Source organism: Arvicanthis niloticus, chromosome 2, assembly GCF_011762505.2.
Source record: "Arvicanthis niloticus isolate mArvNil1 chromosome 2, mArvNil1.pat.X, whole genome shotgun sequence".
Lineage (NCBI taxonomy): Eukaryota > Metazoa > Chordata > Mammalia > Rodentia > Muridae > Arvicanthis > Arvicanthis niloticus.
The window spans coordinates 127,617,835-127,645,689 of NC_047659.1; the positions used below are offsets into that span (position 1 = coordinate 127,617,835).

Here is a 27,855-nt window from a genome sequence, read left to right on the forward strand (position 1 = left end):
ACAGCACATGCGCACATGCCCATGCTCGCACAGACCTCTAGGCTCCACTGGGGCAGCCCCTGGACTGGTCCCCAACGTTGATGGGGAACCGCAGCTGCCCTCCCCCTCCCGCCCCCACGATTGCCTTCCTCCTTCCTCTTTCTACTACTGCCCTGCCCTTCCCCAGAAGGCTTCTTTATAGGTCTCAGGTTCCCATCCGAGGCCTTGAGGTTTGGGCTGCCCTGGAGGACATGACCTGGGGCCCTGACAACGTGCGGAAATGGTCAACCCTGGCGCTGCTGGCCATCATGGGCACAGCCCTGACAGCGGCCACCGACCCTGGCTTCGTGGCCATGATCTCCAAGAAGGGTCTGGATTTCGGTAATTGGATGCCTTTTTCCCTTCCTCCCCTTCCCTGACAGGGCACTTAGGGTGCACAGCCCTTTAAATCAGGTGCCTGGCAAGTTCATAACTCTGCTGGGGAGAGCCTCCCTTTCCCCCTGTTTTACACAGAAAGAAACTAAGGCACGGTCTCATAGGGCTGGGACCCGACCATGCTACCCTAGAAAATTCCAAGTGCCCCGGGACTCTGAGGGTCCCCACTGGCCCTTCTCTCTACACCGAGCACCGGTGCACATTTATAGGCTCTTTCTTTCCAAAGCCTGAAGTCTGTCTTACTTCCTTTGTTAGAGACTGAGCAGGCTGGGAGAGGGAGCCCTCTCCAGTGAGATGTTCACACTCCACCGGGCAGACTCTGGGAAAGCTACCCCAGGCTACTCTCAAAGCCCAGGCAGGTAACAACTCAACTCACCTGCTTCACTGCCAGGCACATCACAGATCCACCGGTCCTGATTCGTCCATTGCAGGACAGGGTGGGACACACCACTCCAGCAGGTGAGCAGAGTCTCTCTTGCAAAGGCTACCGAAAGTGCTTACTTGCGTTTGAGCTCTGCTCCTCACTGAGGCCCTTCTTGGGGCTGTTTAGTGCTGCCTCCTAGTGACAGAGAGAGGAACTGCAGAACTCAGGGCGATTCCCTCTCAAATCAGATCAAGTTGGGGCAGGTCCTCAAAACCCAGTGTGCACAGGCGCGAGGGAATCACCTTTCCTATCCCAGAACTCATGTTCCAGGCCATGCAGGACATCACAAGAATGCAAACAGATTCCCCTATGGGCTTCGAGGAGGATATGGTTGTGTTTAAACCGAGAGCTGGTGTGTGTGTGTGTGTGTGTGTGTGTGTGTGTGTGTGTTTATACATGTCACATGAGTGCATGTGTGACTGACAGCTTTGGGGGAGCAGAGGCTCCCATGTGGCAACTGGAGTTAGTTTTTGAAAATGCAGCAAGCCTATAATTCATCTGTATGCCCACATCCAAAGGCTGACCCTGGGGACTAAGCTTGGGAACAAGAAGCCTAGATCCCCCATCTTACCTCTACCATATGTCAGCTGTGAGCTCTTGAATGGGGCACTAGGGATGGGAGAGAAGGGAAGGACCCCCTTCCTAGAATTGCTCAGCTTTGCAGGGAGCAGTGCTGGTGGACAGACTCCATGCTTCTTATTGTTGCTACTGCTGGTTATAACTACTTCTGGGCTGGTTCCTGGTAAACTGGAAACCATCTCAGCTCACCTCTCTGCCTCCTTTTTCTCCCCTCGGGACATGGTTGCCTGTTAATTGGATCCTTGGTGCTGTTAGCCATATAATCACTGGTGGCAGAATTCCTGCCTCTGGGGCACTCATTTATTTACCCAACAAATAGTAAGTGCCAGACACCTCGGTAAATACCATAGACACATTAATACATAAAAGCTGGCATTACACCAACTTCTGGGGACATCCATCTAGCAAGGAAGAATGACATCAATCAGAGTTATGTGACTAGATGCCTAATTACAAAGAAGAGTGGGTGCTCCAAATGAGACACTTAGGACTGGGAAGATGCTGCACGTCTGTGTCAGGGAAGCTTCCTGAAGAACTGGCGATGGAACCGAGGAGAAGCTGAACAGATAGCTGCAGGTGAACAGCAGGAGCCGAATGTGCAAAGGTCCTGTAGATCGAGTCTGGAGGCTATAGAGGTGCCCATCAGTGGGACTACACAGTCTAGGAGAAGAGGAGAGACATACTTGGCCAGCTAGCTGTTTGGGGTGCTATATCTGAGCAGGGTTTAAAACTACAGCCCACAGACTCGCTGTGGCTTGCTGTATATTTCTAAATAACCTATAAGCTAGGAAGGATTTGTTTTGGAATACGCATGCATGCATTATAATGGGGGTGGGTACACCTGGGAGCCAGGTGAAAGCTCAGGTGTTGTTCCTCAGGCACCATGCACAGTGTGTGTGTGCAGGGGCAGGGTGGAGGTGTGTCTGTGTGTGAGCAAGCATGCTCATGGGTGCATACGTACCCATGGTCATGTGTGCGCAACGGTGCTCATGTGTCGCGTGCAGGCCAGAACTTGACACTGTGTGTCTTCCTTGATCATTCTCCATCTTACATTTTGAGGCTGATCTTCAATTCAGAGCTCATGGATACAGCCATTCTAGCCAGTCAGCTGGGTCCCCTGTCCCCATCTCCTGAGCAATGGGATTACAGACAAGTCACCCCACCCTCCAGCTTTATGTGGCTTCTGAGGATATGAACTCTGGTCCTTATCTTTGCATTGCTATTACTTTAACTACCAAAGCATCTTCCCAGCATTTGGTGCTCTTAGAGACAGGGTCTTGCTGTATGCCCTTATATTCAAGATTCAGCATTCTCAGTGCTGGGATTACAGGTGTACACATACATCCTTAAGGATGGGCTTTGTTGTTCAAATGGTCCACTGACTGAGAATGACAGTTCCAGTGTTCACAGAGCCGTGCTGGGACACGGTCCTCTCTGTGTGTGTCTCTGTGATATCAGAGTGTCATACAGAATGGGAAGGGGTTGGTGAGCCACCAGTTCAAGGTCCTGGCTGTCTGAAGACAGACTCCTGCTGTAACCTGCTGTCAACTCTGAGGTCAGGCCCAAGGATCTGGAGCTGCTTGGAGCTTCCAGTCCTGCTTGTGAGCTGAGTTCTGAGCTTGCCTCTCTATGCTCTGTCCTCCAGCGTGCCAGCAGGGTGTGGTCGAGTTGCAGAAGGAGCTACAAGCAATCAATGTTCCTGACTTCTCTGGAGTCTTTAAGATGAAGCACCTAGGAAAGGGTTCCTATGAATTCTACAGGTGAGGCTTGAAATCTTTGTTGGTAAGCATCCTACAGGACAGAAACCACCCGTCCATGGTGAATCTAACAAGCCTAAGGCACCGGAGTGACCGAATGGCGTGTCCAGGGTGGCACGTGGGTGAAGGGCCTCACTGAGCCCTCTTGGGCTCAGGACACTAACTGGGACTTTTTCCTTTGCAGCATGGCTGTGGATGGCTTTTATATTCCTAATCCCAAGATCAAGCTGCTGCCCAGTGATGGCCTCTACCTGTCCATCAAAGGTGCCAGCATCAAGATCAGTGGAAAGTGGAAATCAAGGAAGAACTTCCTGTGAGTCTCATGTGTTGCTGGATGGACTGGTGGCACTTGGAGGCATTAGAGCCAGAGTGGTGGCAATGTCCACTTCCGCCCCGTCTATAGACGCATGTCACCGCAGGGTTTCTGGGCTGGGGGGATTGTTCACTTCAAAGAACTCTACAAAACCCTGGATGAATAGCTGAGTTTATTTACGTGCCAGGGCAGGATGTGGCAAGGCTGAGTTGGTGTGTGTGGCTCGGAAGGGAAAGCTAAGTAGGACTTTTGATTTCTTCCCTGTATTAGGCAGCTACTACTGCTGTGTAACAAGCATCCCAGTCTCCATGGCTGAAACAGTAACCATGATGCAGTGTTGGGTGTGCCTAAACCAATAAAGACTGACAATGGCCCAGATTATACAAGCTCCAGTTTCCACCAATTCTGTGAAAAATTGGGAATAGTACATAAAACGGGTATTCCATATAATCCACAGAGCCAAGGTATGGTAGAAAGGGCACATCAAACCATTAAATGTCAATTTGAAAAAATTAAAAAGGGGGAATGGTACCCTACCAAGGAATCCCCCAGAAATATCCTTCATCACACACTCTTTATGTCTCACACCTTTAAATCTCACACACCCAAGGGAAAATCCTGGGTATCTAAAACAAGATGCTATCAGAGTGTGCGCAGCTGTTGTAGGCTGTTGTAAACAAGTCTCTTGTCAGGGTATATGGCTCAAGATGGCTGCAAGGATGATAGCCTCCTTCTGTCGGCTCCCCACAATGCAGTGTCTGTATCTGTGTAGAGGTAGGCCCAGCTCAGAGGTGTGGCTTCATCCCTGACGTTCTATGTACCACCCAGAGTGTAAGCCTTAGTGATAGAAAGAAATGCAAAAGGCAGAGAGCTGATCATGCACAGTCCTGTCCCCTGCCTTATATAAATTCATTTACTTTCTACAGGGACAGTGATTAAATTCATTAATAGATTACTGGATCAGTAATTGCTTAAAGTCCCAACACCAAACACTCAGTTTTTAGTGACAAGACTGAGATGTATGCCCTGTGTTCAGCTGCTAGTACAAAGTCTGGATGAGAAAACAGAAGCTCAGAGAGGCTAAGAAACAGGAATAAAACCACACAGCAAAGGCTCTGAGGGAGGCAGAGTAACTATCGCGTGGAAACAGGTTGGGATGTCAAGTTAGAACCCTGACACCCAGTGTTATGGGGTTTGTTTGCACAGTTGCCTCTTCTCTCTGAAGTCCCTGATCCCTGGAGTGAAGGATCCCCCTGCTGATGGGGGAAGGAGGAGGAGGAAAGGCTTCACTTCCCTCTGTCTGCCTTTCAGCAAAGCCAGTGGCAATTTTGACCTGAGCATCCAGGGTGTCTCCATCTCCGTTGAACTGACGCTGGGTAGTGACACCTCTGGCCACATCACCACCTCCTGTTCCAATTGCGGCAGTCACATCGACAGCGTCCATATCAAAATCTCGGGCAGCATGCTGGGGTAGGTCTCCTGGGGCTGCAGTCCTGAGAGATGACTGTGTCCCCTTATATCCCCTTCCTCGGAAAATACAGCTGTAGACTGGCCTCCACACAGGTGTTTCAGAGCCTTGGGTGTGGGAGGGGCAGGGCCTCAAGTGGAGCAGACACTGTCTCAAGGGACAGCTCAGTACTGACAGGTGTTCATACCCCTATTCCATAATCACCTACAAGACACGCTCTGCGCCAGGCCTGGAAAGCCTTCACAGGGGATGGCAGGCACTGATGAAACCTCACATACACCTTCGTCCACCAGAGCCTTGCTGTGCAGCCAACTCGGCTCAGCATATTAACGCTCTTACACCATCTGCCCAGGGTCCTCAGATAAAGGTCCCTCTGACAGCCCAGCCTTGTTTTCTAAAGCTCCTGGCTCAGTGGAGGAGAGAAACATTAGTGATGTCATTACATCAATGCAGGGCTCACCTAGGCTCTGTAAGAACTTAGGAAAGGTACAGAGTGCCCTGGACACTTAGAACTGGAGGAGATGGCCCAGTCTGGGGGCAGGAGGAAATGACATTAAACCGAGATGAAAAGAGTCCGTGGGTAGAAGTTGGTCATGGGCTGTTTTGGACAAGGCGGACCACATGTACTAACTGTGGTGAGAGGAAGCAGAGGTACCAGGGAACAAGGCAGGCCAGTTCGGCTGGTTTGTGGGGTGGGGGTGGATATGGTATGGGGCAGGTGTCTGTAGCTATTAAGAAAGTAGTCCTGCAAGCAGGTTGCTGCAAAATGGGGAGAAATGTCTAATGAAGGCTCCCCCACCAAGGCCTAGCTGCCAGGGTTCCCAGGTACATCTGAAAGTCTCCTGTGTGTCCCCACATGTCAACCTCCAGGTGGCTGATCCGACTGTTCCACAGGAAAATTGAGACTTCCCTGAAAAACATCATTTACAAAAAGGTAGGAGGACTGGGCATCCGTGGTGGCAAGGCAGAGGCCTCAAGGACACACCTTGGCCTTCATCCCAACCCCTCAGCATCCACAGGCAGTGGAACCCACAACTCCATCCCCAGAGCCCCGCTGTGTGCTTTACAGGAAGGCCCATAGAAGGCAGGGGGAGCAGCTGCCTCCTACTCAGAAAACCTTCCTGTAACTGCCAAGCGACCTGTGTGTACCGCCCCAGCTCCTGCCTAGAGGAACAGCCAGACTCTCTGCTGTCCCCTCCTAGCTGCCCTCCCCTGTCCTGCCCTGCCCTGCCCTGCCCGGTGCTGCCCTAGAACACATGGCACCAGAAAGAAGCATTTAGAAGGAATCCCTGCAGAATGTGGAGTCAAGTGATGGTGAGGGTGCAGATGGCAGGGTATCCCCCATCCCCCACAGAGTAACACTATTCCAAGAACCCTCTGTGTATACTCTCTGGCACTAGGTCCTCAAAGGTCCTCATCAGTAGGATATCCTGCTTGGCAGCAGCCCCCACCACCACCACCACCACCACACACACTTAAGAACCTTGGATGCCAGATGCCACAGGCTGCAAAAGAGCCTAAGCAGACTGGGGCAGGCTGGAGCAGGCTGGGGAGTTGGCTAAGAAGGGAACTGAGGCCTTGAGATGCTGCAGAGACTCTTGGGTTCCATTTGGTGATTTGGAAACTCCCATTGGCCTGGTGCATAAGCAATGGAGGGCACACAGTAGCTCAGGAGCAGCTGGAGTGTTCTTCATAGGCCCTGGGGATTTGAACTCAGAACTGTTGAGCACCCTCACTGTTGAGCAGCAAGCATCTTTACCATTGAACCCCACATTTAGGGTTGTCACTGAGAGGTGATGCACACTAACTTCCTTAAAGGTTTTCTAGGTTACTGAGTTGAAGCCCGAGTCTTTCCTTCTTCTCCCTGGTTATTCTCCTAATGATTCGGATCCTTGCCTAAGCTGTGTACTGGTGTGTGTCTCTACTGTGTGTCATGTGTGTCCCCACAGACCCACCAGATCCTCCAAATGCTGCCTTCAGCACTGGTTAGTGGGGAAGATGGCTTTAGTCTGTGGCCACTGTAGGGAGTCTTTATTTCCCTTTTGGTGGTAGCTTTTCCTGGTAGTCTGCAGACAGTTCTTTATTTTGGGACTGAGAAAGCAAATCCCTTACCCCTGCCCTGGACTTCTGTGGATAGGTGTGCTGTTACTCTGATAACTTTGCCTACCTGAGTGGCTTCACTGCTGCAGCCTCCAGAGTTCATCCGTTCATGCGGCTTCTTGTCTTTAGCCTCAATAGGACATGAGACAGTTCTCTTCTGATAGTGTCTACATGGGGTTCCAAATACCTAATAAACTTAAATATCATTTCTTTCCCCAGATCTGAGGGATTTCCTGCAATAATTCTTTTTTTGATTGAGTAGGTTTCCCACCCTTGTTCTGTCACCCACTGGTCACCCACTGGTCTAGTTATCATGATGCAGAGATCTCAGATGTTGTGGCCACAGCTTCTTTCCCTTGGCCACTGTCTGTGTGTAGTAGTAACCCCTCCATCTTGCCTTCAATTCCGGACATTCCTTTGTCCTCCTGGTCTAGTCTCTTGGCGATTGCGTTATTTTACTCATTGCTGGTTCAAAACCTGACAAAGGTAGCAAGGGTTAATTTGGCTGTGGTTTGAAGGTGTCCCGTTATGGACAGGCAGTCAGGGCAGTGGGAGAATGAGGTGTCCTGTACCACCACATCCAGTCAGGAAGCAGAGAGATGGATGCTGGGTTATTACATGTGTCTCCTTTTTATTCAGTTGGGGAACCACCTCTTGGAATGATGTCACCCTACAAAGCCTCTTCTTCCTGCCTTGAAGGCTAAATCTTGAGGCTTGTACCCTCCCAGAGGATGAAACATAGCTTAAATGAGCCAGTGCTGTGTCACACTCATGATAAGACACTGTCTTTAAGAGTTCCAGTGGCAACCTGCCTGACCTTAGAGTCATTGCCAAGTTTGGTTACGTGGGCACAAACACTGGGATTGGTCTGATGACCCGGATGCGTAGGTACTTAGGGGCTGACAGGCAGGTAGCCTACAGAAAAGAACTTGGATGTAAAGAGCAAAGGAGTCACCCATGTCTTAGGTGGGATTGGGTGAGATTTCATCATCTCTTCAAAATAGCACACAATTTAAAACTTGAAATTTTCTTATTTCTAGAATTTTCCATTTCCATAGTTTTGGATAATGGTTGACTGTAGGTAACTACATTTGCCAATGGCAAAGGTTTGGTAATCTAGGCTACTGCAGTTGACGTGTTCCATGTCACAGGTAAAGAGAGATTCTAGAGAAATGGAAAGACTTCCTCAGCAATAAAGTCGGCCAGTTCTTAGGTCAGAGTGTCTTCCCTTGTGAGCCACATCCTGGGGAGCTTCCAGAAACGGCTTCTCCAGTCACAAGGGTAAGGTGAGGGCGCCTACCAACACCCGAGACTAGAGGTTGTCCCACAATCAAGAGCACAGAGAAGGGAAGGCTACCCATGGCCCAACCTGTGTTCATTCACTGCTCCATTCCATGAAAGATCTGAGACAACAACAACAACAAAAAGTAGATAATTCACTAATTGATTAATTAAAAAATAAAATAATAACAACAGTGAACACAACACTATAGATCACACATATACCCATTAAGGAAGTTTTACTTGCAGGAAAGGTATGGAATGCAAGCATGCAGGCAGTATAGTCTTTCACAACAGTTACTGTTTCAGAGCTTCCTGGTGGCCAAAGGAAAGAAAGAAGCTTGACTAGCTGCATGGTTTTTAAGAAGACACCAAAGGAAGGGAAAGCTGTGCTGTGCTGTGGTTTTGATTTGTATCCACAGAGTTCATGTGCCAGACACTTAATCCCCCAATAAATGTTAATGGTATTAAAAGGTACAGCCTATAGGAGGTAACCAGGGTCACATAAGCCCCCATGATGCATTGGTGGTTTGATAGGAAGAGACAGAGGGACCCAAGCTAGCACCTCTCTATCTTCCCTCTACAGTGTCACAATGCAGCAAGAAGTCTCCTGACACCCTTGTTCTTGGGATTTATAAAGAACCATGAGCTAAATAAACCTGTGTTATCTGTAAATTACTTGGTCTCTCGTATTTTGCTATAGCCACAGAGAAAAGATGGAGACAGTGTGTCTTGACTCTCAGTTGTGGATGACACTTTTAAAAAGAATTATTCATTTTATGTACATAAGTACTGTCACTCTCTTCAGACACACCAGAAGAGGGCATCAGATCCCATTACAGATGATTGTGAGCCACCATGTGGTTGATGGGAATTGAACTCAGGACCTCTGGAAGAGCAGTCGGTGCTCTTAACCGCTGAGCCATCTCTCCAGCCCTTGTGGAAGGCACCTTACTTCTGAAGCTCATTGACATCTCTTTTGCTGCCCCTAGATCTGCAAGGTCGTGAGAAACTCTGTGTCCTCCAAACTGCAGCCTTATGTGAATACTCTTCCAGGTGAGGGCTGGGAGTGGGCTGAAGATAGATATCGGGAGTGGGGGAGAGGCAGAGTGGATATGGCAGGCCTGAGCCTGCTGAGGAGGGGCAGGACAGGCTACATTCCACCAGAGTGGGCATTGGGCCAGTTCCTTGTGTATCCAAAAGTAAGATAAAAAGTAACTGCCTTCAGTCAGGCAGAAAGCAAACACCTGACACCCTGGCATCCCTGCACACCAGCACCCTAGGACCCCACACCCCAGTACCCCCACACCCTGGCTCTCTGAGGCCTGTGAGCCACAGTCTGAGATGAGAGGCTGCTCACTTCTCTCTAGACCTCAGTCTCCACATCCTGAAAAAGGGCCGATATCTCTATACATAGCAAATGGCAAAGAGCAGCTGCTGTTACTGCTGTTGGCAGGCATCCTCCTGTCCCAGGAACTCAGGATGCCCCAGCTTCCTCACTTCATTCTTGGAGAAATTAAGGCTCAGAGAAGAGCAGACATGTGCTTGAAGTTCCAGAGCCACCCAGAAGAATCCAGATCCCAGACTGGAGTTAAAATGTTATTCTTTGGCAATCACATACATGTATATGATGTGTGTTAATCGTGTCCACCTAAAGTTGGGTTTTATAAATTGACTAGTCCCTTTTGGACTGCAGCCCCGCTGGGTTCATAATGCATGCTCTGATGTGGGACCAAAAATTAGCCTCTCTCCACTCCTCCAGGATCTCACTTAGCAGCCCAGGCTAGCCTTAAACTCTTAGCAATCTGGCTAGCTTCAACCTCAAAGCAATCCTCTTGCCTCTGCCCCCACCCCCATATAGTGGGACTGTACGCATGTTGACCCCTCAACAAGCCATTGTTATCTGTATGAATGCGTGTATGCATGTGTGCACGTGTGTGTCTGTGTGTCTCTGTGTGTGTCTGTGCATGCACTCTGGACTAGGGACTGAACCCAGGGTCTGGCATTGGCTCTCTAGGTGCTCCAACCCAATCTCCATCTCCAGACTTCACGTCTTTTAAGGGAATCTTAGGGCTCCCTGGAGCAGTAATGGAGAGACCACAGTTCCCCTTGCAGCCATGCAGGCTACTGCCCCTGGAACCAGCTCACGGCGCATTCTCTATGTCTAGTGATAGCCAGAGTGGATGATGTGACCTCGATTGACTACAGTCCGGTAGCTCCTCTGACGACCACGGATGATTTCCTGGAGGGGCAGCTGAGGGTAAGGCTTCCACAGAGACACATACCTGCTCACACATGTACTCTGTAACCCTGGAAACGGACTTCTTCCTGCTTGTTTTACCCTACCCCACACTCCCCTGCATCTCTGTCCCAGCCCTGCTGGCTCCCAAGATCCCAAAAACTCACTACACCTGCCTACTGCCCAGGACCTTTGCACTGGCTCTCTCTTCTGCCCAGGCCCCTCCGCAGCAGATATGGACACAGCTCTCTCTGCTTCCTTCCAGTTCTTGCTCAAATAGGCCTTCCTAGGGATGTCTTCCCAGGGATGCTGTCCCCGGCCACTCTTGCTGAAATAGTCCCTCACTGTGTTTACCACTGTATGTATAACATCTTCAGTGTTCAGGAAATTTGTTGGAGGGAAAGAAGAAAGAAAGGAAGGGAGGGAGGGAAGGAGGGAAGGAAGAAGAGAGGGAGGGAAGGAGGGAAGAAAAAAGAGAGGTTGAAAAGCAACAGAGGAAGGTCAATGACACTGCCAGTCAGTGGCCCTTAGCCTTCCTAATGCTGTGACCACCGTTTAATACAGTTCCTCAAGCGGTAGTGACCCCCAACCATAACATTATCTTCTTGTTACCTCATAACTGTAATTTTGCTACTGCTATGAATTGTAATGCAAATATCTGATATTCAGGATATCTGCTATGTGATCCCGGTGGGGGTCCCAACCCACATGTTGAGGACCACTGGCCTATCACCTAGAAATAAGCAGTATCAAGACCGATCCTTCTCTACAACAGTTCAACATACACAGGGAGAGAGCAAGAGTGGGGAATGGACACAGAGAGACAGAGACAGCAACAGCACACGCAGAGGCACAGAAACAGATCCACACAGCACTGCCCACACCGCCCAGATGCAAATGCACACTGCACACACATACTTCACGATCCTGTTGGGAACACTGCTATCCATCACTGAGCCAAAAGAACATAATGTAGACAAGCCATGCATGATTCATCATCTCCCGTGGCCTTTCACTGGTGGCTCTGTCCTTCAGTGAACAACCAGAGGAAGACCATGAAGCTCCCCGTCTGGGACAGGTGGGCACTTTCTGGGTGTCCCATGCAGCAAACCAGAGCTGCAGTGGGCACTGAACCAGGACCAGTTTGCCCACTGTGTGGCATGCCAGTCACTAAAATGACAAGAGCTATTCACACGATGGGTAAGTGTGCTCATGCAGTCCAGGTCTCTAGTCCTCCCTAAGGATGAACTTGGAGACGTTCTTGGTCTGGGACATGAGAGAGATGATGGGAGGTTAACCAGGGGCAGATGGGGGATAGCAAAACAATGAACTCAGAGCAGGCAGAGCCGTGCAGTAATTCAGGAAGAAAGAGCAGGCAGCTGCATCACAGGGATCGTCCCGACAGCCCTCTGTCCACTGTGACTACCCTCTAGAGGTAGACAAGACTGAATGTCCCTCTCATCCACATACACACAAGCAGTGCACACACCTACACATACACATAGACACATATGCATGTACAAACACACTGTAATACACGCATATACCCGAACACATGCATATGTGCATATGCATACACACACATGCACAGGGCATACATACATACATACACACGTGCACATATATGTACACACACATACATGTGCAAATAGACACATTCACCTGTACCTATATAGAAACATACTGGATCACACCAGAGGCACATCTGGTCTTGGCTGATGAGCTGTTTTACATGGTGGACTGGTGCGTCCTGTCTGTGTTGCTCTATAAGGATGCGGATTGAAGAGAGTTTTCACTGTCTTTAAGAACTGCATGGTCCGCTGAGTGATACTCACCCTTAATCCCAACATTAAGGTGGCAGAGACAGGAGCATCCTTTGTGAGTTCAGCCTGGGCTATATAGTTTCAGGCCAGCCAAGGTTACACAGAGACTCTGTCTCAGGAAGGAAGGAAGGAAGGAAGGAAAGAAGGAAGGAAGAAAGGAAGGGAGGGAGGGAGGGAGGAAGGGAGGGAAGGGAGGGAGGGAGGGAGGGAGGGAGGGAGGGAGGGAGGGAAGGAGGGAAGGAGGGAAGGAGGGAAGGAGGGAAGGAGGGAAGGAGGGAAGGAGGGAAGGAGGAAGGAAGGGGTGGATGGACAGAGGAAGGTATGGACAGAGGGAAGATAGAGAAGGAAGGAAGAAAAAAGAAAAAGGAAAGAAAGGAATTATGGGTGACATGGACATTAACGGAAAGACCAGCATGATTTGGGGGCTCAGAGAATGGGCTGGGCTGTAGTGGTACAGAGCCTCCCCACATGTCTGACATCAAAGTCCACGTTCCGCCCTGCCCTTCTGCCCGCACAAGGCGCTGCACTGACTATAACATCCGTCTTTTTTGTGCACATTTCAGACTCTCTAATGCTTTTTAAATTTTACCTCAGTGATATTCTACCATATGCACCTGTAATTTGCTTCTCTGGGCTCAACATTATTCTTCTTTCTGAACAAACCATCTGCTTTCATCGCACGTTGTCAAATCATGTTTTAGAGATATAGAGAGCATGTGTCCTCCTTGTAGCATGTAATGCTTACCAAAACACATGCAACTCAGCCTTCTGAATTCTGCTAATGGGACAGAGGAGACAAGTGCTCTTTTGATGGATGCCGAGCTGACTGGCAAGAGGGAGGTGGAGCGGTACAGTGGGAAAGAGGTGCTGGCTTGACGCCTCTGCCTCGGCCACTTACTGGCTGTATGACCTCCTCGAGTCCCAAGATGCTGGAAAGCACACCCAGGTGCCCCCAACCCCATACCACCGGCAGTTCCTGCTCATGTCTAGCTGGTTCTTTTCCGTCTTTTACTGGACTCACCTGCAATCCTAGAAGGGCACCTAGACTTGCTCTTTTCTTTCCATCCAGGGGGAGTTTTTCTGGCGTGGACACCGTGGCCCACTTCCCATTGACCCGCCAGTAATGAGGTTTTTACCCAACAATGACTACATGGTATGCATGGGCATCTCTGACTACTTCTTCAACTCTGCGGGATTTGCGTACCAAGAATCTGGAACCTTGAAAATAACCCTGGAGGACCAATTGGTGAGTGTGGCTGACTGTAAGCATAGAAGAACAAGGACTCCGAGTCCAGCAGACCTAGGTGGGAGGCTTTGATCCCAGGGGTGGAGTCCAAGGTGCCATGAGGGTCAGGAGTCACAGAGCCCTGAATTCAAGTGCTGCTCCCACTCATTTTCAACTGAAGGGTCCTAAGTTACTTATGCATCCTTGGACCTCAGACTCATCTGTAGGCCACCACACTAATGTCTCCTCAGAGGCCATTGTGCATATCAATGAGGCAGCAGGGTAGGAGGCTGGGAGCCCAGGGCTCTCAGCGCTGAGCAGTCATACCCCCATCATATGACATTCCCGCCCTTGACTCAGCATCGCCTGCCCAAAGCAACCATCAGTCTCATTGGCTCTAACCACATGTTCATGACTGGACTCACTCTGGACCTAGTTTTCCCATCTGTACATGCTGAAGCTTCTGTACAACCTAGGAGGTACAGCCATCCCAACCCGGTCCCCCACATCCTGGATTCCTTTTACAGCACTGTGGGTCCCTGTTCAGGAGGGCGTCCCATGAAGATCTCCGGCCCGGCCGGGTGCAGGGGTCCAGGCCAAGGGGATTGAGTTCAAGCAGGGAGGGGGGAATCACCTCTGCTGCCTCCACTGCTGCCTACTGCTGCCTCTGTCTCCACTGTCGCTACCCAGTTACTCCCAGGTGCTGCACCTGGCTCTCTGTGCTGAGCCAGGTCCAGGCTGGGCCGGTGAGAAGCCGGCTAACTAGCAAGGAGGGGAGGGTCCTGAAGGCGCTTCGGGAGAGCGGATCTCTTCCCAAGTGTTACAGCTCTTGCGACAGAAACTCTCGGACAACGGGATGATTCTCGCACATTTTTACTTCTCCTGAATAGGGCTCTTATATACAGTTTTGGGGTGAGTTAGGGTCTGGCAGCAGATAACCCCGTTGGCTTGGTCTGAGAGCTTGGAGATACCTCATTTACATGTGGGAGAGCCTGAGGCACCATTCCTATATGACTGATGGCCATAGACCTCTCTGTGGGAGGAGCTGTGAAGGGCTGAAACTAAGTGAAAGGAGCCAGGGGCCCAGGAGCAAAGCCGAACATCTTCCGTCCCATTAGGGTGCAAGGTTTGAGGCCTGTGCTCGACCAGGCGCCCAGCTGCCTCTCACAGCCCACAGCCCCACATAACACTCATTAGAACCAGCAGGTTCTCGTTTCTGTATAGGAAGGAATGCAGAATGCCCACTACCCACTATGGAAGCCAGCACAGGCCACCCGGCAGGGCTCAGGCTGCTTACTCAGAGCAAGACTGGGACCCACAGCGGATGTTCCTCAGGAGTCAGAGGCAGCAGGGACATCACAGGATGGGATGGAGTGGGTTTGTCAGGCTGCTGCCATTGGATGGGTAGCATGGAGTCAGGCACACTGAAGCAGAAATCCTGTGATTGGTCTGTCAGCAGATGGCAGTCACGGGTCATGTCTACCCTTCCTGGCCTATTGCTACCCAAGTAGTTCCAGGTGGTACTGCCACAGTGGTACCAGTATGCACCGGTGTCCATAGTCTTTCCTCTGGCCTGGTATGTGCCTCTTCTTCTCAGCCTATAACAATCTCCCAATGTCCTTTTCTCTCCTCGCTGCAGTTATCAAAGGATCCCAGATTCCAGCTGAACACTGACCTCCTTAGCACCTTCCTGCCCAAGGTAGGAGACTTGTCTCCTCACTCGGCTTACTAGAGTGCTGGGGAGGACTGGACCATCGTGATAGGATGAGAACCCCCTTCAGGCAGCAGAGTGGAGGTGGCTCAGCATAGCCCAGCTCAGACATAGTCCGGGTGCCCCAACAATGCCGTGAGGATGAGGCCAGGTGCGAGGCTCACCCAATCACCAAATCTCTGCTGAGCTGGGAACCAACAGAACAGACTACCTACCTGTTATCTCCCACCTGCATCTCTGTCTCCTCTCCCTGTACTCCCCTCCTGCTGGTGCCCTCCTCCCCCCTCTCTTCCTCCCCTCCCGTCTCTCCCTCCCCTCTCTGCCTCCCCTCCCCTCTCTCCCTCCCTCCTCTGCCTCCCTTCCCCCCTCTGCCTCCTTCATGTTCCTCTGCTTCCTGCCTCTCTCAGTCCTGTAAAGATGAAAAATTTCCACTCAGGTGCACAAGGCAGTTAAACAAACCATGCACACAGCCTGTGGTGGTGACAGAGAAGGGGTGGGTAGCTGAGACAGTTCTGTCAGCTCAGAGCCTTGCACTCTTGACCTCATCCAACCTGGTTTCCATAGAGGCCTGTCTCTAAGCAAAGCCACATGGCTACAACACGAATTACAGAAAAGGAGCGCACGCATTCCATAGGCACTTCTAGCAGAAGGTGGTGGCTAGGGAGGGTGTGGCTGGTAGAAATGTTCAGAGGAAGTTGTCTTGAACCTTCCTCAGGAAGGCTTGCAGAGAGAAGAAGGGAGGAGCTCTCCTAAGCTCTCCTCAAAGCCCACACTGTCCGTGACAAATTGACGGCTGAGCTGATGTCTGAAGGAAGCTTGTCAGCCTGCCCGGGGAAGGACAGGGACAAGCACTCAAAAAAGGGAAACAGACGGTGGGAAGGGGTTTCCATGGGAAAGAGCATTGCAGGAGGAGAGCAGAAGCGATGTCGTTGTCGCTGGGGTCGGGGGCAACAGAGGTGAGTGGACAGGCCAGCAGGTCCAGGCTGACACTGGTGTGTATGCTGACGGGCCACCATGGGTCTTCAAAACCTTTAAATAAGAAAGACCTCTTCTGTCCCTTGTCCCCACTGGGAACTGCAGGTGGCCATGATGTTCCCGGGCATGGGTGTGCAGCTGCTCATCTCAGCGCCCTTGTCTCCACACCTGATCATACAGCCCTCAGGCCTTTCGTTCAGACTTAAGCTGGAGACCCGGGCCTTTGTGATCCTCCCCAATGCCTCCTTGGTCCCTCTCTTCGTCCTTGGCATGGTAAGAAGGCTGGGGACCCAGATTCAAGCCCAGACACCATGACTCCATAGCTTGAGCCTCGAGACACCAACTCACCTGTGCGTGCACGCGCGCGCGCGCGCGCGCGCGCACACACACACACACACACACACACACACACACCCCATAGGCACTCATTACCAGCCAGCGCCTGCACACTCATTGGCTTATTTACATGTGGATAAGTCACGCACGCCTTCATCCTTTCATTTGTTCAGTAATTCATTCCTTCATGGCATAAAACAGTTCCCAGCTGCCCATCTTTGTGAGTCAGATAGCACCTGTGTGCTTTTTCCAGCCATCCATTCACCTATCGGTCCAATTGTTAACTAAGTCAGTCGCTCATTCTCATGTGAAATATGCCCTATCTTTTCTGGCCCCTACACCCATCACTTCTTCAGTTATTCACGGATTCATTTGCTTCACCCTTATTCAAATTTCCATTCCACTGTTGATTTGCATTCATTGGTTGGGTCACCCTATTGTTACAGAAATGGTTGGTGGCCCCTGCATGTGTCCAGCATCTCCCCTAGCAGGGGACACTAAAGGCCTATGGACCTCCAACATAGGTCTATACCCTCCCAGAAGGGGGCACTAGAGGTCTGTGGACAATCTGCCCAGTTCTAAACTGAAGCCCACTTTACTGATGAAATGGGTTATGGTTTTGCTTACCTAAGGCCATATGTAGGCCAGAAGCTGAGGTGGGGCTTCCCTTTCTTAGCAGGTTTGGAGTGAAGCTATGGGTGGCTATTGTAAGCAAAGGCCAGCCTGGACTCCAGTGTCCTCCCCACCCCAGGCTGACAGTCCAGGACTTAGAACCACAAGGCCAAAGCCAGTCTTCCTGCTTCCTGGGCTCTATGGGTATGACCCAGAGGTACAGCCACACTGCTAGGCCTCTGAGAAAACGACCCCTGACCCTCCCTGCCTGGAGGTCAGGCCAGTTCCTTGGATCACTTGCTTTGCAGAAAACAAATGCCTCTTTGGAAGTGGATGCTAAAGAAAACAGGCTTGTTGGAGAGATGAAGCTAGGCAGGTAAGCAGGCCTGTGGGGACGAGAGGAGACGGGCGGGCACCCATCCGTTTCTGGATCTGAAGGAGAATAGTGGCCGGCAGACACACACAGCACCCAAACCTGGCCTTGGTCCATCTGACCAAGCCTCAGACAGTGTGCAACAGGCACACTCTTCCCATGTGCTCAGAGCCAGGGAGAGATGGAGTGGGGGTAGAGCACAGAGAGAACGAGAAACACTGATAAAAAGAAGGGGATGATAGAAAACTAGAAAACATGGCTCTGGTGTGTGTCAGAGACGGGGTGAGGGACAGGACTCCACAGGGCAGAGATGGGGGTGGGGCCACTGACTTGATGAACAGGCAGCAACAAGTTTTCAGACTTTGAAGAACTTTAGAGATTTGACTGAAGTCCTACTTTGCCAGTTATTACCTGTGTGGCCTTGGGTAGATGGTTTGACCTCTCTGAGGGTGTTTCTCACTTGTGAGATGGGAGCCTCCTAGAGCCTTACAGGAACAAAGCACCTACCCCAGTACTTCCTCTTGCTCTCAAACCACCATTAAATGACATCCTGGCCACCAGGGAGTAGGATGTGCCATCAGGTGACTGATAAGCCTGAGGCCTAAGTGCCCCAGTGAAGTCCTTGGGAGCCTGAGTCACTCCGTCTTTTGGCTCTGCTGTCCCCTGGACTGTCTGCATTCCCAGCAAGCTGTCCCAGCATGCAGCTTCCCATGTGGCAAGAGAGTGACACTTACTGGCCTTGGAAACAGATCCCACTGGACAACTCATTTGCCTGTCAGCAGGGAGCAGGGAGGTGGACTGTGCTTGGAGCTTAGGGTGTGGTCAGTAGCACTAACAATTTGAGGACCTGTGACTGACCCCAAAGGAGCTCCAGGGTCATGCTGAGAGAGCACACTGAGTCAGAGGCCTGGGTAGTGTCCATTGGTGGGTTCTTGGCCACTCGGGCCACTGGATGACCTCATCTTCCCTCCTCCGCAGGCTGTTGCTGAAACTGAAGCAATCCAACTTTGGCCCCTTTAAGGTGAGTCTGAGCCCTGCTGAGGAAGCTCCTGGCTCTTCTGCAAGCAGCCTGCTTTGTGAGCAGCCTCAGACCAGTCATGTGCCCTCTCTACTCCGTCTTTCATCACCTGAGCTTGTGTCCTGGGAGTCCACTGGGGACAAAATGCACAGAAAAGAGCCACTCGGTGTGGTTGTCGAGCGGACAGACCAATCACGTTACTGAGCACCCATTCTTAGGTATTAGAAGATGAGAACAAGCTGAGTGTGTTAGTCCCAGCCCTTGAGAAGCAGAGTCAGGCAGATCTCTGTGAGTGCGAGACCCGCCTTGTCTACATACTGAGTTCTAGGTCAGCCAGGGCTAATGCATAATGAGACCATGTCTCAAAGAAAGCGGCGAATGGTGGTGGTGGTGGTGGTGGTGGGAGAGAACAGGACAGGCCACTCTGAGGACGTGATATTTTGCCAGTCAGAATGAGCCAGCACCAGTGGGAACAACAGGGTCATAAGGTCCTGTGACGGGAACATCTCGGCCTGTGTAAGGAATGTATGAAGTCAGGGTAGCTGGTGGGTACTGAGTAGAGGTCATAGAAGCTATGACTGGTAAAGCAGGCCAGGACTCGGTCCCCCAGGGCCGTGTTGGAAGACTGGGGAGGGAGGAGGGAGAAGGGAGAAAGGAGGAGGGAGGAGGGAGTTAAGGGTCAGTAAACAGCCTTAGTGAGCCTGTTCTTACAGGGAACAAGGAGCTGTGGTTTATGCTGTTTTTAGGGGCCTGTGGTTGGGCTAGAGGACCAGCCATAGAACACAAGAGTGTGGCCACAAGGGTGTGAGGACGGGTGTGAGGAAGCAGAGGAAGGAGGGTGGGCTGGAGGAACAGTTGCAGGGGCCTTAGGTAGAATTGATGTGAGATGTTTGCGAGAAGGCATTGTGGTGGCATCCGGGTTGTAGCTGAGTGACTGGGAGTCAGAAGAGGTCTGACCACTTGGCTGCTCTAGTGTTCTCCATCCTCCCCAAACCCTCCTCCCTCCCCCAGCTCTGCGCCCAGACCCATCCATACTGCTGAAGTCCAGCTTCAACAGGTCAGGTAAACTGAGGAGGGCTGAGTGTGGAGCTGGCAATTGATCACTCAGCAAATTTTTCTGAGGGGATAAAATGTGATTTATTGGGGCAAGAATTCCCTGTGACCAGTGAGAAACTCTCTGAACTCTTTAAATTCTTGGAGGGACGGCCAGAAGGAAAAGGGAAAAAAAAATGAAACACACACACACAGAGTGGATGAAGCAAGACAAACTCCAACAATTTCACACATACACACACACACATACATACATACATACATACACACATACATACACACATACATACATACATACATACACACATACATTTGTGCACATTCACACACTGGGCAGATGGAGCAAGGCTCTAATCACTTTACATACATACACATATATTTTTGTGGATGGACGGAGCAAAGCTCCAACAAGCAAGCTCCAACCATTTTACATATGTATGTACACGTATGTACATGTGCACACATTTAGTGGATGGGACAAGCTTCAGGAGCAGCTTTGCTCAAACAGCTTTCTTTCTCTCTTAGCCTTTTATACATCTAAGACAAAGTTCTCCAGGTAAGAACAAGATTACCACATAGCCACAAGTGGTATGTTCTCTAAAAAACAATTACCCTAAAAACGTATTCTTAAAAAAACAGATTAAATATCATCATACAAAAGGAAATTACAACAAGATTATTGATTGCGTATTCTTCTTTTGAAACCCAGACCTAACAACATTTCCCATCTATCTTCCTCTCCACAAGTTCAACATAACCTCAAAGTAATAATTCTCTTGTCATTGATTAACAAAGTTTGAGCAAGCCAGTCTATAGTTGTAAGTTTTTTCCCATGCTTAGCTGATGACAATTTGTATTTACCAAGAAACAGATCACCCTCTATCTTACATCTTATTTTTGAAGTCTTGTTCAGCTGGCTAACCATCTGTTCTCTATTCTTACACTCATAATAGAATTATTTACTCTTCATTCATAACGCTGTCTTTTCATGGTACATACCGAAACCTGTGGCCACATCCCTAGGTCACAAGATCTAGGAACTCAGACTCAACTTAGAATGCAGTGTTTTCTTTGATCGTTAACTCGTCCCAAGCCCATTTTTCTCTTCCAAGTACAATTATGCACGTACTCATGAAAGCGCACTGTTATTTACGTATTTCTGGCAAAACCAACTTAACCCACCTCCTTAGACTTTCTATCAGCTCCCTCACCTTCCTAAAACTAAATCAAATCAGGAATTCTGTAAAATCGTTAGTTCCTCTAAACAATATTATTTTTATGAAAGTTCATCTTCATATTGTTCTGTGGGAAAATTGCCCAATAGAGTGGGCTGTCTCCCAAGAGGCAACAATACCAGACTACAGGCAGTGTGGGTTTCCTCATGTCCAATCACAGCATGTCACATACATGACAAACTTGAGAAGGTACAACAGTAGCAAGAAACAACCCAGGGACAAAGTTCCAGGGGCTGTGCCTGTCTGAGGTACATCCATCGGAGCTGTGCAAAACAGTGGACAGCCTCCAGGAAGCTCGCTTGCCCACAGCAGTTTCTCCTGCTTGGCATCGGCCACCATAAGGCATCTCCACACAGTGTACATGTATCCAGCAGAACCCTGCTTCCCACTGCCTTGCAGGGCATCCTCCTTCATCAGTGGACAAGCCTCAAATTCCCCACTGAGGCCTTGGAGCCACCAACTCCAAAATCACATAATCGTGGCCTGCCATCTCTAAATCTGCTGAGAATTCATCTGAGATAACACCAGCAAACAGAAGGCCTGCCTTCCCCTCTTGGGGATCTTCCAGGTTCCCCTGCCCAGGCTGGCTTGGGCTGGTAAACTAATTTCTGCTTCTGCAGAAAATGAAGAGGGGTCTTCCCAGATGCAGAGCTAAGAGGACATCAAACTGAGAGGCCTAGGGGAGCAGAGCCCAGGGGGACCACAGCCTGAGGAGCACAGCCTGGGGAGCAGAGCTGGGTGAGCACAGCCTGGGGGAGTAAGCTTGATTACTTCAGAAACAAAAGCATCCACATTTTCGAGCTCTAAGTGTCACCGACCAGGGCAGGCATCCTAGTGTGGGTTCCAAGATGTTTTCAATTTTTATTTTTTTATTATTGTCAAAACAGCACATTATGTAGCACCGAGCACACGGAACCCGCACTTTTGCAAACCCAAGAAGTCAAACTTATTTGTTTGTATTCCTACCATTCAGTTCATGATTTAAAATATATCCTTCGTGGCCTTTCTTTATGCCTCTTTAATTAAAGTTCAGAACTCCATGGCTCCTGGAGCCTCCATCTCCCGCCTGACATGTCCTCCCATCCCTGTGCTGATGGTTGCATTTCTACAATATTGTGCTTAGTGACTGCCTACTACTTCTTGGTATCAAAGTAGGGCCACTTGCCCCAAGTGAGACCCCTTCTGTAAGACTCAGCGGTTCTGTTAGCTTATTGTTTGTAGTAAGTGTGTCTGTGGAAGACTTGCTTCTTAGGTTTCACTTTTGTCCCATGTTATTCCCCCATAACCCACCAACTCCTCCAGGATGAATGCGTGAGGTCTGTGATGCTGCAAAACCATATGTCTGAAAGAAAGACTTGCCTTTCTGCCTGCCTGCCTGCCTTCCTTCCTTCCTTCCTTCCTTCCTTCCTTCCTTCCTTCCTTCCTTCCTTTCTTCCTTCTTTCCTTGCTTTTTCTTCCCTCCTTTCCTCCCTCCCTTCCTTTCTTCCTTCCTCTTCCTTCTTTGCTTTTTGTTTTTTTAAGGTAGGGTCTTACTATTGTAACCTTAGCCTGGTACTCACTATGTAAACCAGCTTAGCCTCGAACTCAGAGATCCACCTGTCCAAGCCTCCAGAGTGCTGGGATTAAAGGTGTGTGCTACCACACCTGGTTTTGGTTTTGGTTTTTGTGTTGATCTCAAACTCATGATCCTCCTGCCTCAGCACCTCAATCACAGGCATGTCCCATGTCCTGCTCATTTGCAAGGCTTTTGTTGACTAGTGTGGAAAAGCCCTGAACCCCTCCATCCCCCACCCTTTCATGCTCTCCTGAACTTCCTAGATGACCTGTGTTCCTGTGACCTTGTCAGCTGCTCACTTCCCAGTTTCAGTGTCTCGTGTATCTCTTGTGGCCACTCCTGTGCTTCTCCAGGCTGGGAGGCTGTGGAGGGCTGAGTGGGAGGTGGAGGAAGTATGAAAGGCAGATAACAGCACCACCGTTTCATCCGCAGGTGGAGTTACTGGAGGATGTCATAAACTACCTCATACCCACAATGGTGCTGCCTGGGGTCAATGGTAAGAAGCTTTGGAGAAAGCAATGGTTTTCACTCCCGGGTCAGAAATGTGGAGCTGCCTGCCTGCAGGTCCTGGTTCCTGGCCAGGTTTGTGGGGGCAGAGGATGGGTCCCTCAAATGACCTCAAATGACATCTAACCCAAAAGCTTAGAGGACAAAAGGGACTCACATGCCCTGGGCTCCGACTCTGCCTCTATCCCTTACGTCATTTCTGCCCGTCTGACAGCAGCCTATGAGATGGAAGCTGTTGAGTGACTTTTTCAGGGTGGCGTACACTAACATCTGACCCCCAACTGGGGTTCACACCAGCAGCTCCGAGACTGACCTCCAAGTTCATCTTCATGGGAAAGATGGACCTCTCAGGAGTTCCTCAGGGATGATCCCAACCAACCCCCATTACTAAACTATCCTCCGCCCTTGCCTGGCTCAGTTCCACTGGAGTTTATGGAGTGCAGGAGTTGCTGGGCCCAGCTACTGCCCATTCCCAGTTTCGTCTGCAACATAGAGGGGCTCCCCAAGCACCACAGGTCCATGCTCCATCTATGTAGCCCCTGGTTCACTCAGGGGTGGTCTAGACCAGCAGTGTGTACCCTCAGAAGGGGAGAGGTCCACAGAGGTCCTGCATGTGACCTTGGGTACTGATGGAGGACAAGGAGGCAGGGCACAGACATCAGGGCAGGCTTCCTTGCTGGCATGCAAACTTGTGCCGTGGCCTCTGTCTCACTCCTCGCTCTGTTGTCTCACACCACAGAGAGGCTGCGTAGAGGTTTTCCTCTCCCTTTGCCTTCTGGGATCCAGCTCATCAACTTCATGTTTTACTCCTACCAGGTAGGTCCTTGAGGTCTCTGGTCACCAAGCATCCCATAGGATAGCAACCCAACACTGCAAGCCTCCTCTGTACCACACTGTGCATGGGGCTCTGCCTATTCTCACATCCCTAGGACACAGAGGAGCCGGGGCTTAGAAAACCCACCTGGCATTGAGTGACGTCCACAGTCTAAGCCAGGCTCCTGGCTTTTTATACCATCATTGCTTGCCCCCATAAACATGGACTCACCAAGCGGACACACGGTTCTTTTTAGGTGCATGTGTTTAAGTGCCTAATGCTAAATTCCTTTACAAAGTAGCTGTACTGAAAGAAAAGGGAGAAGGAAGGAGAGGCTTGGTCTGATCAGAGGCAGGGCCATGTTCGTTCATAGCTAAGGGGATCTTTGTCACCCACACCTGCAGATAGCCAAAATGCCTATAGGAGATGGACTCTTCTTGCTCTCATATGCTTATATGCTATAAGATGAGCCTCTTCTGGGGTGGATATGACTTCGATATTCTGCAAGGGAAGCTGGGAAATGTAGTCTTTCAGCAGGAAACTATCACCTGGTACATAGTCTATGTCACAGAGGCACCAAGCATCAGTCTTGGCCCATTTAGATAGAGTTCTCTCCGAACATGTCCTGCAGGTGTGACACCATATGGTTTGCATATGCCTTCTCTGAGTTTCCAGGCTCCTGGGCTCCAGGGGCCTTTTCTCTCAAGTATTTCATTCTCCCTGTCTTGTTCTGTCTCCCACCCTGACCCCTTGCATAGCAGCAAGCCCCGCTTCCCTCCCCAACCATCTTTAGCTTGTATTACTGACAATCTTGGTCACTCTCAGCAACTCTTCAAGCTCAGCAGCTATCTCTGTGACACCCAGCTTCCCCGCTGAGGGAACAGCCTTCCTCTGTGCCGTGCATGTTGGGGCCCCTCCCTTCCTCAGTGTCTGTGCCCTGAGTCCCTTTATCCCTTTGAATCACAAGAAGCTGCAAGTTCCTACCTCTGTTGACAGCTTGTCTTTCTGATACATGGCATTATAGAGAGGTCCTTGTCACTAAGTTCCTTGCTTTAATGCAGTTGTTTTCAACCTGTGGGTCAAGCAACCCGTTTGAAGGTCAAACAACCCTTTTACAGGGGCCACAAATCAGATATGTTACAGATCAGATATCTATATCATGATTCACAACAGTAGCAAAATTATAGTTATGAAGTAGCAACAATAATAATTTTGTGGGTGGGGGGAGCTGTATTAAAGGGGTGTAGCATCAGGAAGGTTGAGAACCACTGCTCTAATGCCTAGTGTCTATCAGCCCAGTTCTTTTAGACCTGGGGGGCTACTGAAGATGAGACTGGAAAACAAGTGATAGAGACCAGAGAAATCTGCCCCCAGCCTCCCAGAGTCTCTGTTCTTAAATTTTATCAAGGTCATCCTTTAAAAAAAAAAAAAAAAATTCCACCCAACCCCTCTCCCCACCTGGCAAAATTTAATTTCTTCACTTAACAACAGAGTGGAGTGCACTCTGGGTAGGGAGTCATTTTTCAGCCTTGATTGGAACTAGGACTTTCGAGCTGCTGCAAGGCAGGATGACACACAGAGGCCCCCAAGGTGGGCCTGCTCGGGAAGCTGATGACAGGTTCTCCAGGTGTTGCTGCAGCCACACAAACCAGCCCACTGCTGACACCCTAGAGTCCCCTGCCTCCTGCCGTTCTCAAGCAGGCCTCACCCTACCCACATCGTCATCACCAAGCCTCCAAGTTTCCTTTTTTTAAAATATGTGTGGTGTGTGCACGCAGGCATGTGGAGGCCAACGGTGACATGTTTTCATCCGTCACTCTCTATCTTATATACTGAGACAGGTTCCCAGACAGGTCCCTTCTTTAAGAAGTCCAACCCAGCAGCAAAGGTGCATTTCAGCTAACGGAGCTTGTTTCTCCCTAGAATTTCCTGTTGCTTGAAGCGGATTTACACCGTAGCTGAGATCACCTCGGACCCTGGGCCAGGAAGCTCTGCAGCTGCTCCCAAGGGGCTATCACACTCACCTGGCTGTCCTACTCCAGGACTTCTTTAGTCTTTGGCCCCTGACCTGCAGCCCCCTGCTTGCTTCCCCATGCTCAGTTCCTGAAATAACCCAAGCCAGTGGAAGCTGAGGGGAAAGCAGGTCTGTGTGCTAAGGCTCCGGGGCTCTTTCAGAGCAGCCCCTCCAGCATCCGCATTTCCGCTGGAGCTGCGACATTACTTTGGGCTTTACAAAAACACCCATTTCCCCCCCCCTGTAGATTCTGTGTGCTGGTGTGGTTTTTTGCCCATTGATTACTGCGCTCACTGGCTGTAGCCAGCATGGCCTACAGCACGTGTACTCTTGAATCCTGACCGCCTACGTTAGCGCAAAGTCCCACTGTTCCGACTGCCCTTGGGGGTTTCTTAATTGGAAGGGATGAGCTGGGCTTTCTAGGGTCCTGCAGTTTTGAGAGGTGATCGGTCTGACAGGGCTGTTTGTGGGGCGTGCCTGCACAGCCTATTGTCTTCCTGTGGTCAATGTTCCTCACTACCACGTGGTGGCGCTATTGAACACCTGACCACCACCACCACTACCACCACCACCACCACCCCACCCCCCCCAAAAAAAAACCCAAACAAACAAAAACTGATGGTCCATGTCACTGTGCCTCAGCAAGAAACAGGCCAGGGTATGCAGCTCTAACTTAGTGTAATTAGCGCACCTCACGATCTCCAGGCCCTGGTGTGGGAGACTTCAGTTCCAGGCTCTCCAGGACTAGTGTTGGATCCCATTGAGGGCTTTGGGCTATGTCCTTCCTCAAGACATCTGGTGGGACTGACCAAGACTGTTAGATGAGTTTTGCATGGATCAAGCGGCCCTGAGGCCCTTGGTACTCATAGCTTTGGTCTGAAGATCTCATTATCTCATGCAGGCCTCAGTGCACTCGTCCCCCTCACCCTGAGACTTAGGTCTTTCCGATTGTGTCACGGCCCACCTATAGCAAAGTTGGGGTTCCTACAGTCTTCCCTCAGCCCGTGAGCCTCCACTTCCTTCCAAATGTCAGAGCTGTCTGGGGACTTTAGTACTGGGTAAGGTAGATTTTCTGCATTCAGTTGCTTGGGTCACACCCTGATAAAAAGGCACCAAGGCTTGGGAAACAAAAATCTTCCCATTTGTCAGCCAGGAGGGTGCACTTGTTTCTATTTGCTGGTGGCTAGTGGAGGACCCGGCTTAGGACCAGAGGGCATCCAGAGCGGGGGGCTAAAAGGAAGAGAGTAATAGAAACACAGTGAGAGATGAGGCTGGTCTGCTCTCAAAAGCTATGGGAAGCCCTTGGAGGGTTTTGAGCACAAGAAGGACGCTTTGGGGCTGCAGAGATGGCTCAGCCACTGAGGATGCTCGCTGCTCCTGCAGAGGACCATAGTTCAGTATGAGGCAGCTCACAACCTCCAGTAACTGTGGCTGCAGGTGACCAGATGCCCTCTTAGGACCTCTGTGGCTTACACATACAGGCTTACACATAAATCTTTTTTTTCAAGACACAATCCAATTCATTTTTGAAAGTCTAGGAACATCTGTTACATATAGAGAGATTGCCCTCCACCCCCTCACCCTCTCTCCCATCATTTTTGTGATTCAGTAACTTTCTGGCCACTTTCCAACACACATGACAACCCTGCTCTACCCTCTGAAAAACAAACAGTCACCTCTGGGCCCTAAGTGGACAGGCAGAGCCACAGTTTCCCCAAAACATCTCTTCTCCAGTGTTGGGAAAAGACAGCACCATGGGGTCTGGTTTGGGGGCATGTTCCCCAAAGATTCAGACAAGGCCACCTCAAAGCTGCTCTCTGAGCCATTTCTCCTTCAGGCAGGGACCTCTTGTTGCAACCAGTGTCCCCTACGTTGCTCCCAGGGTTGAAAAGGCTTTAAAGTTAAGTGGCGATGGTCTGTGATAGACCAAAGGAAGCCAGACTGCACGCTTTGCTTGGGCAAGCATTAAGGCATGTATGGGGGTTAATGCTATCAACCTAATCTGATTAATAAATGTTTAGGAGCTGGG

At 50.3% G+C, this 27,855-nt stretch overlaps 1 protein-coding gene across 1 annotated transcript; it reads left to right on the plus strand.

The window, feature by feature from the left end:
* On the plus strand, positions 1–27,855 carry Bpi (bactericidal permeability increasing protein). The gene is made up of 15 exons (XM_034496165.2): positions 1–360; positions 3,063–3,177; positions 3,359–3,487; positions 4,799–4,957; positions 5,826–5,889; positions 9,329–9,392; positions 10,505–10,596; positions 13,468–13,644; positions 15,263–15,322; positions 16,415–16,582; positions 17,566–17,633; positions 18,609–18,651; positions 22,924–22,987; positions 23,738–23,814; positions 25,736–27,855. The coding sequence occupies exons 1-15, from the start codon at positions 81–83 to the stop codon at positions 25,772–25,774; spliced, it is 1,599 nt and encodes a 532-aa protein (XP_034352056.2). The 5' UTR covers positions 1–80; the 3' UTR covers positions 25,775–27,855.

Excerpts from the sequence above, each read along its gene's own strand:
- Bpi (XM_034496165.2), top strand. The coding sequence starts at position 81 with ATGGGGAACCGCAGCTGCCCTCCCCCTCCCGCCCCCACGATTGCCTTC. Across the intron at positions 10,597-13,467 it reads TCCTGGAGGGGCAGCTGAGG|GGGGAGTTTTTCTGGCGTGG; the intron begins GTAAGGCTTCCA and ends CTTTCCATCCAG. Across the intron at positions 17,634-18,608 it reads GGAGAGATGAAGCTAGGCAG|GCTGTTGCTGAAACTGAAGC; the intron begins GTAAGCAGGCCT and ends CCTCCTCCGCAG.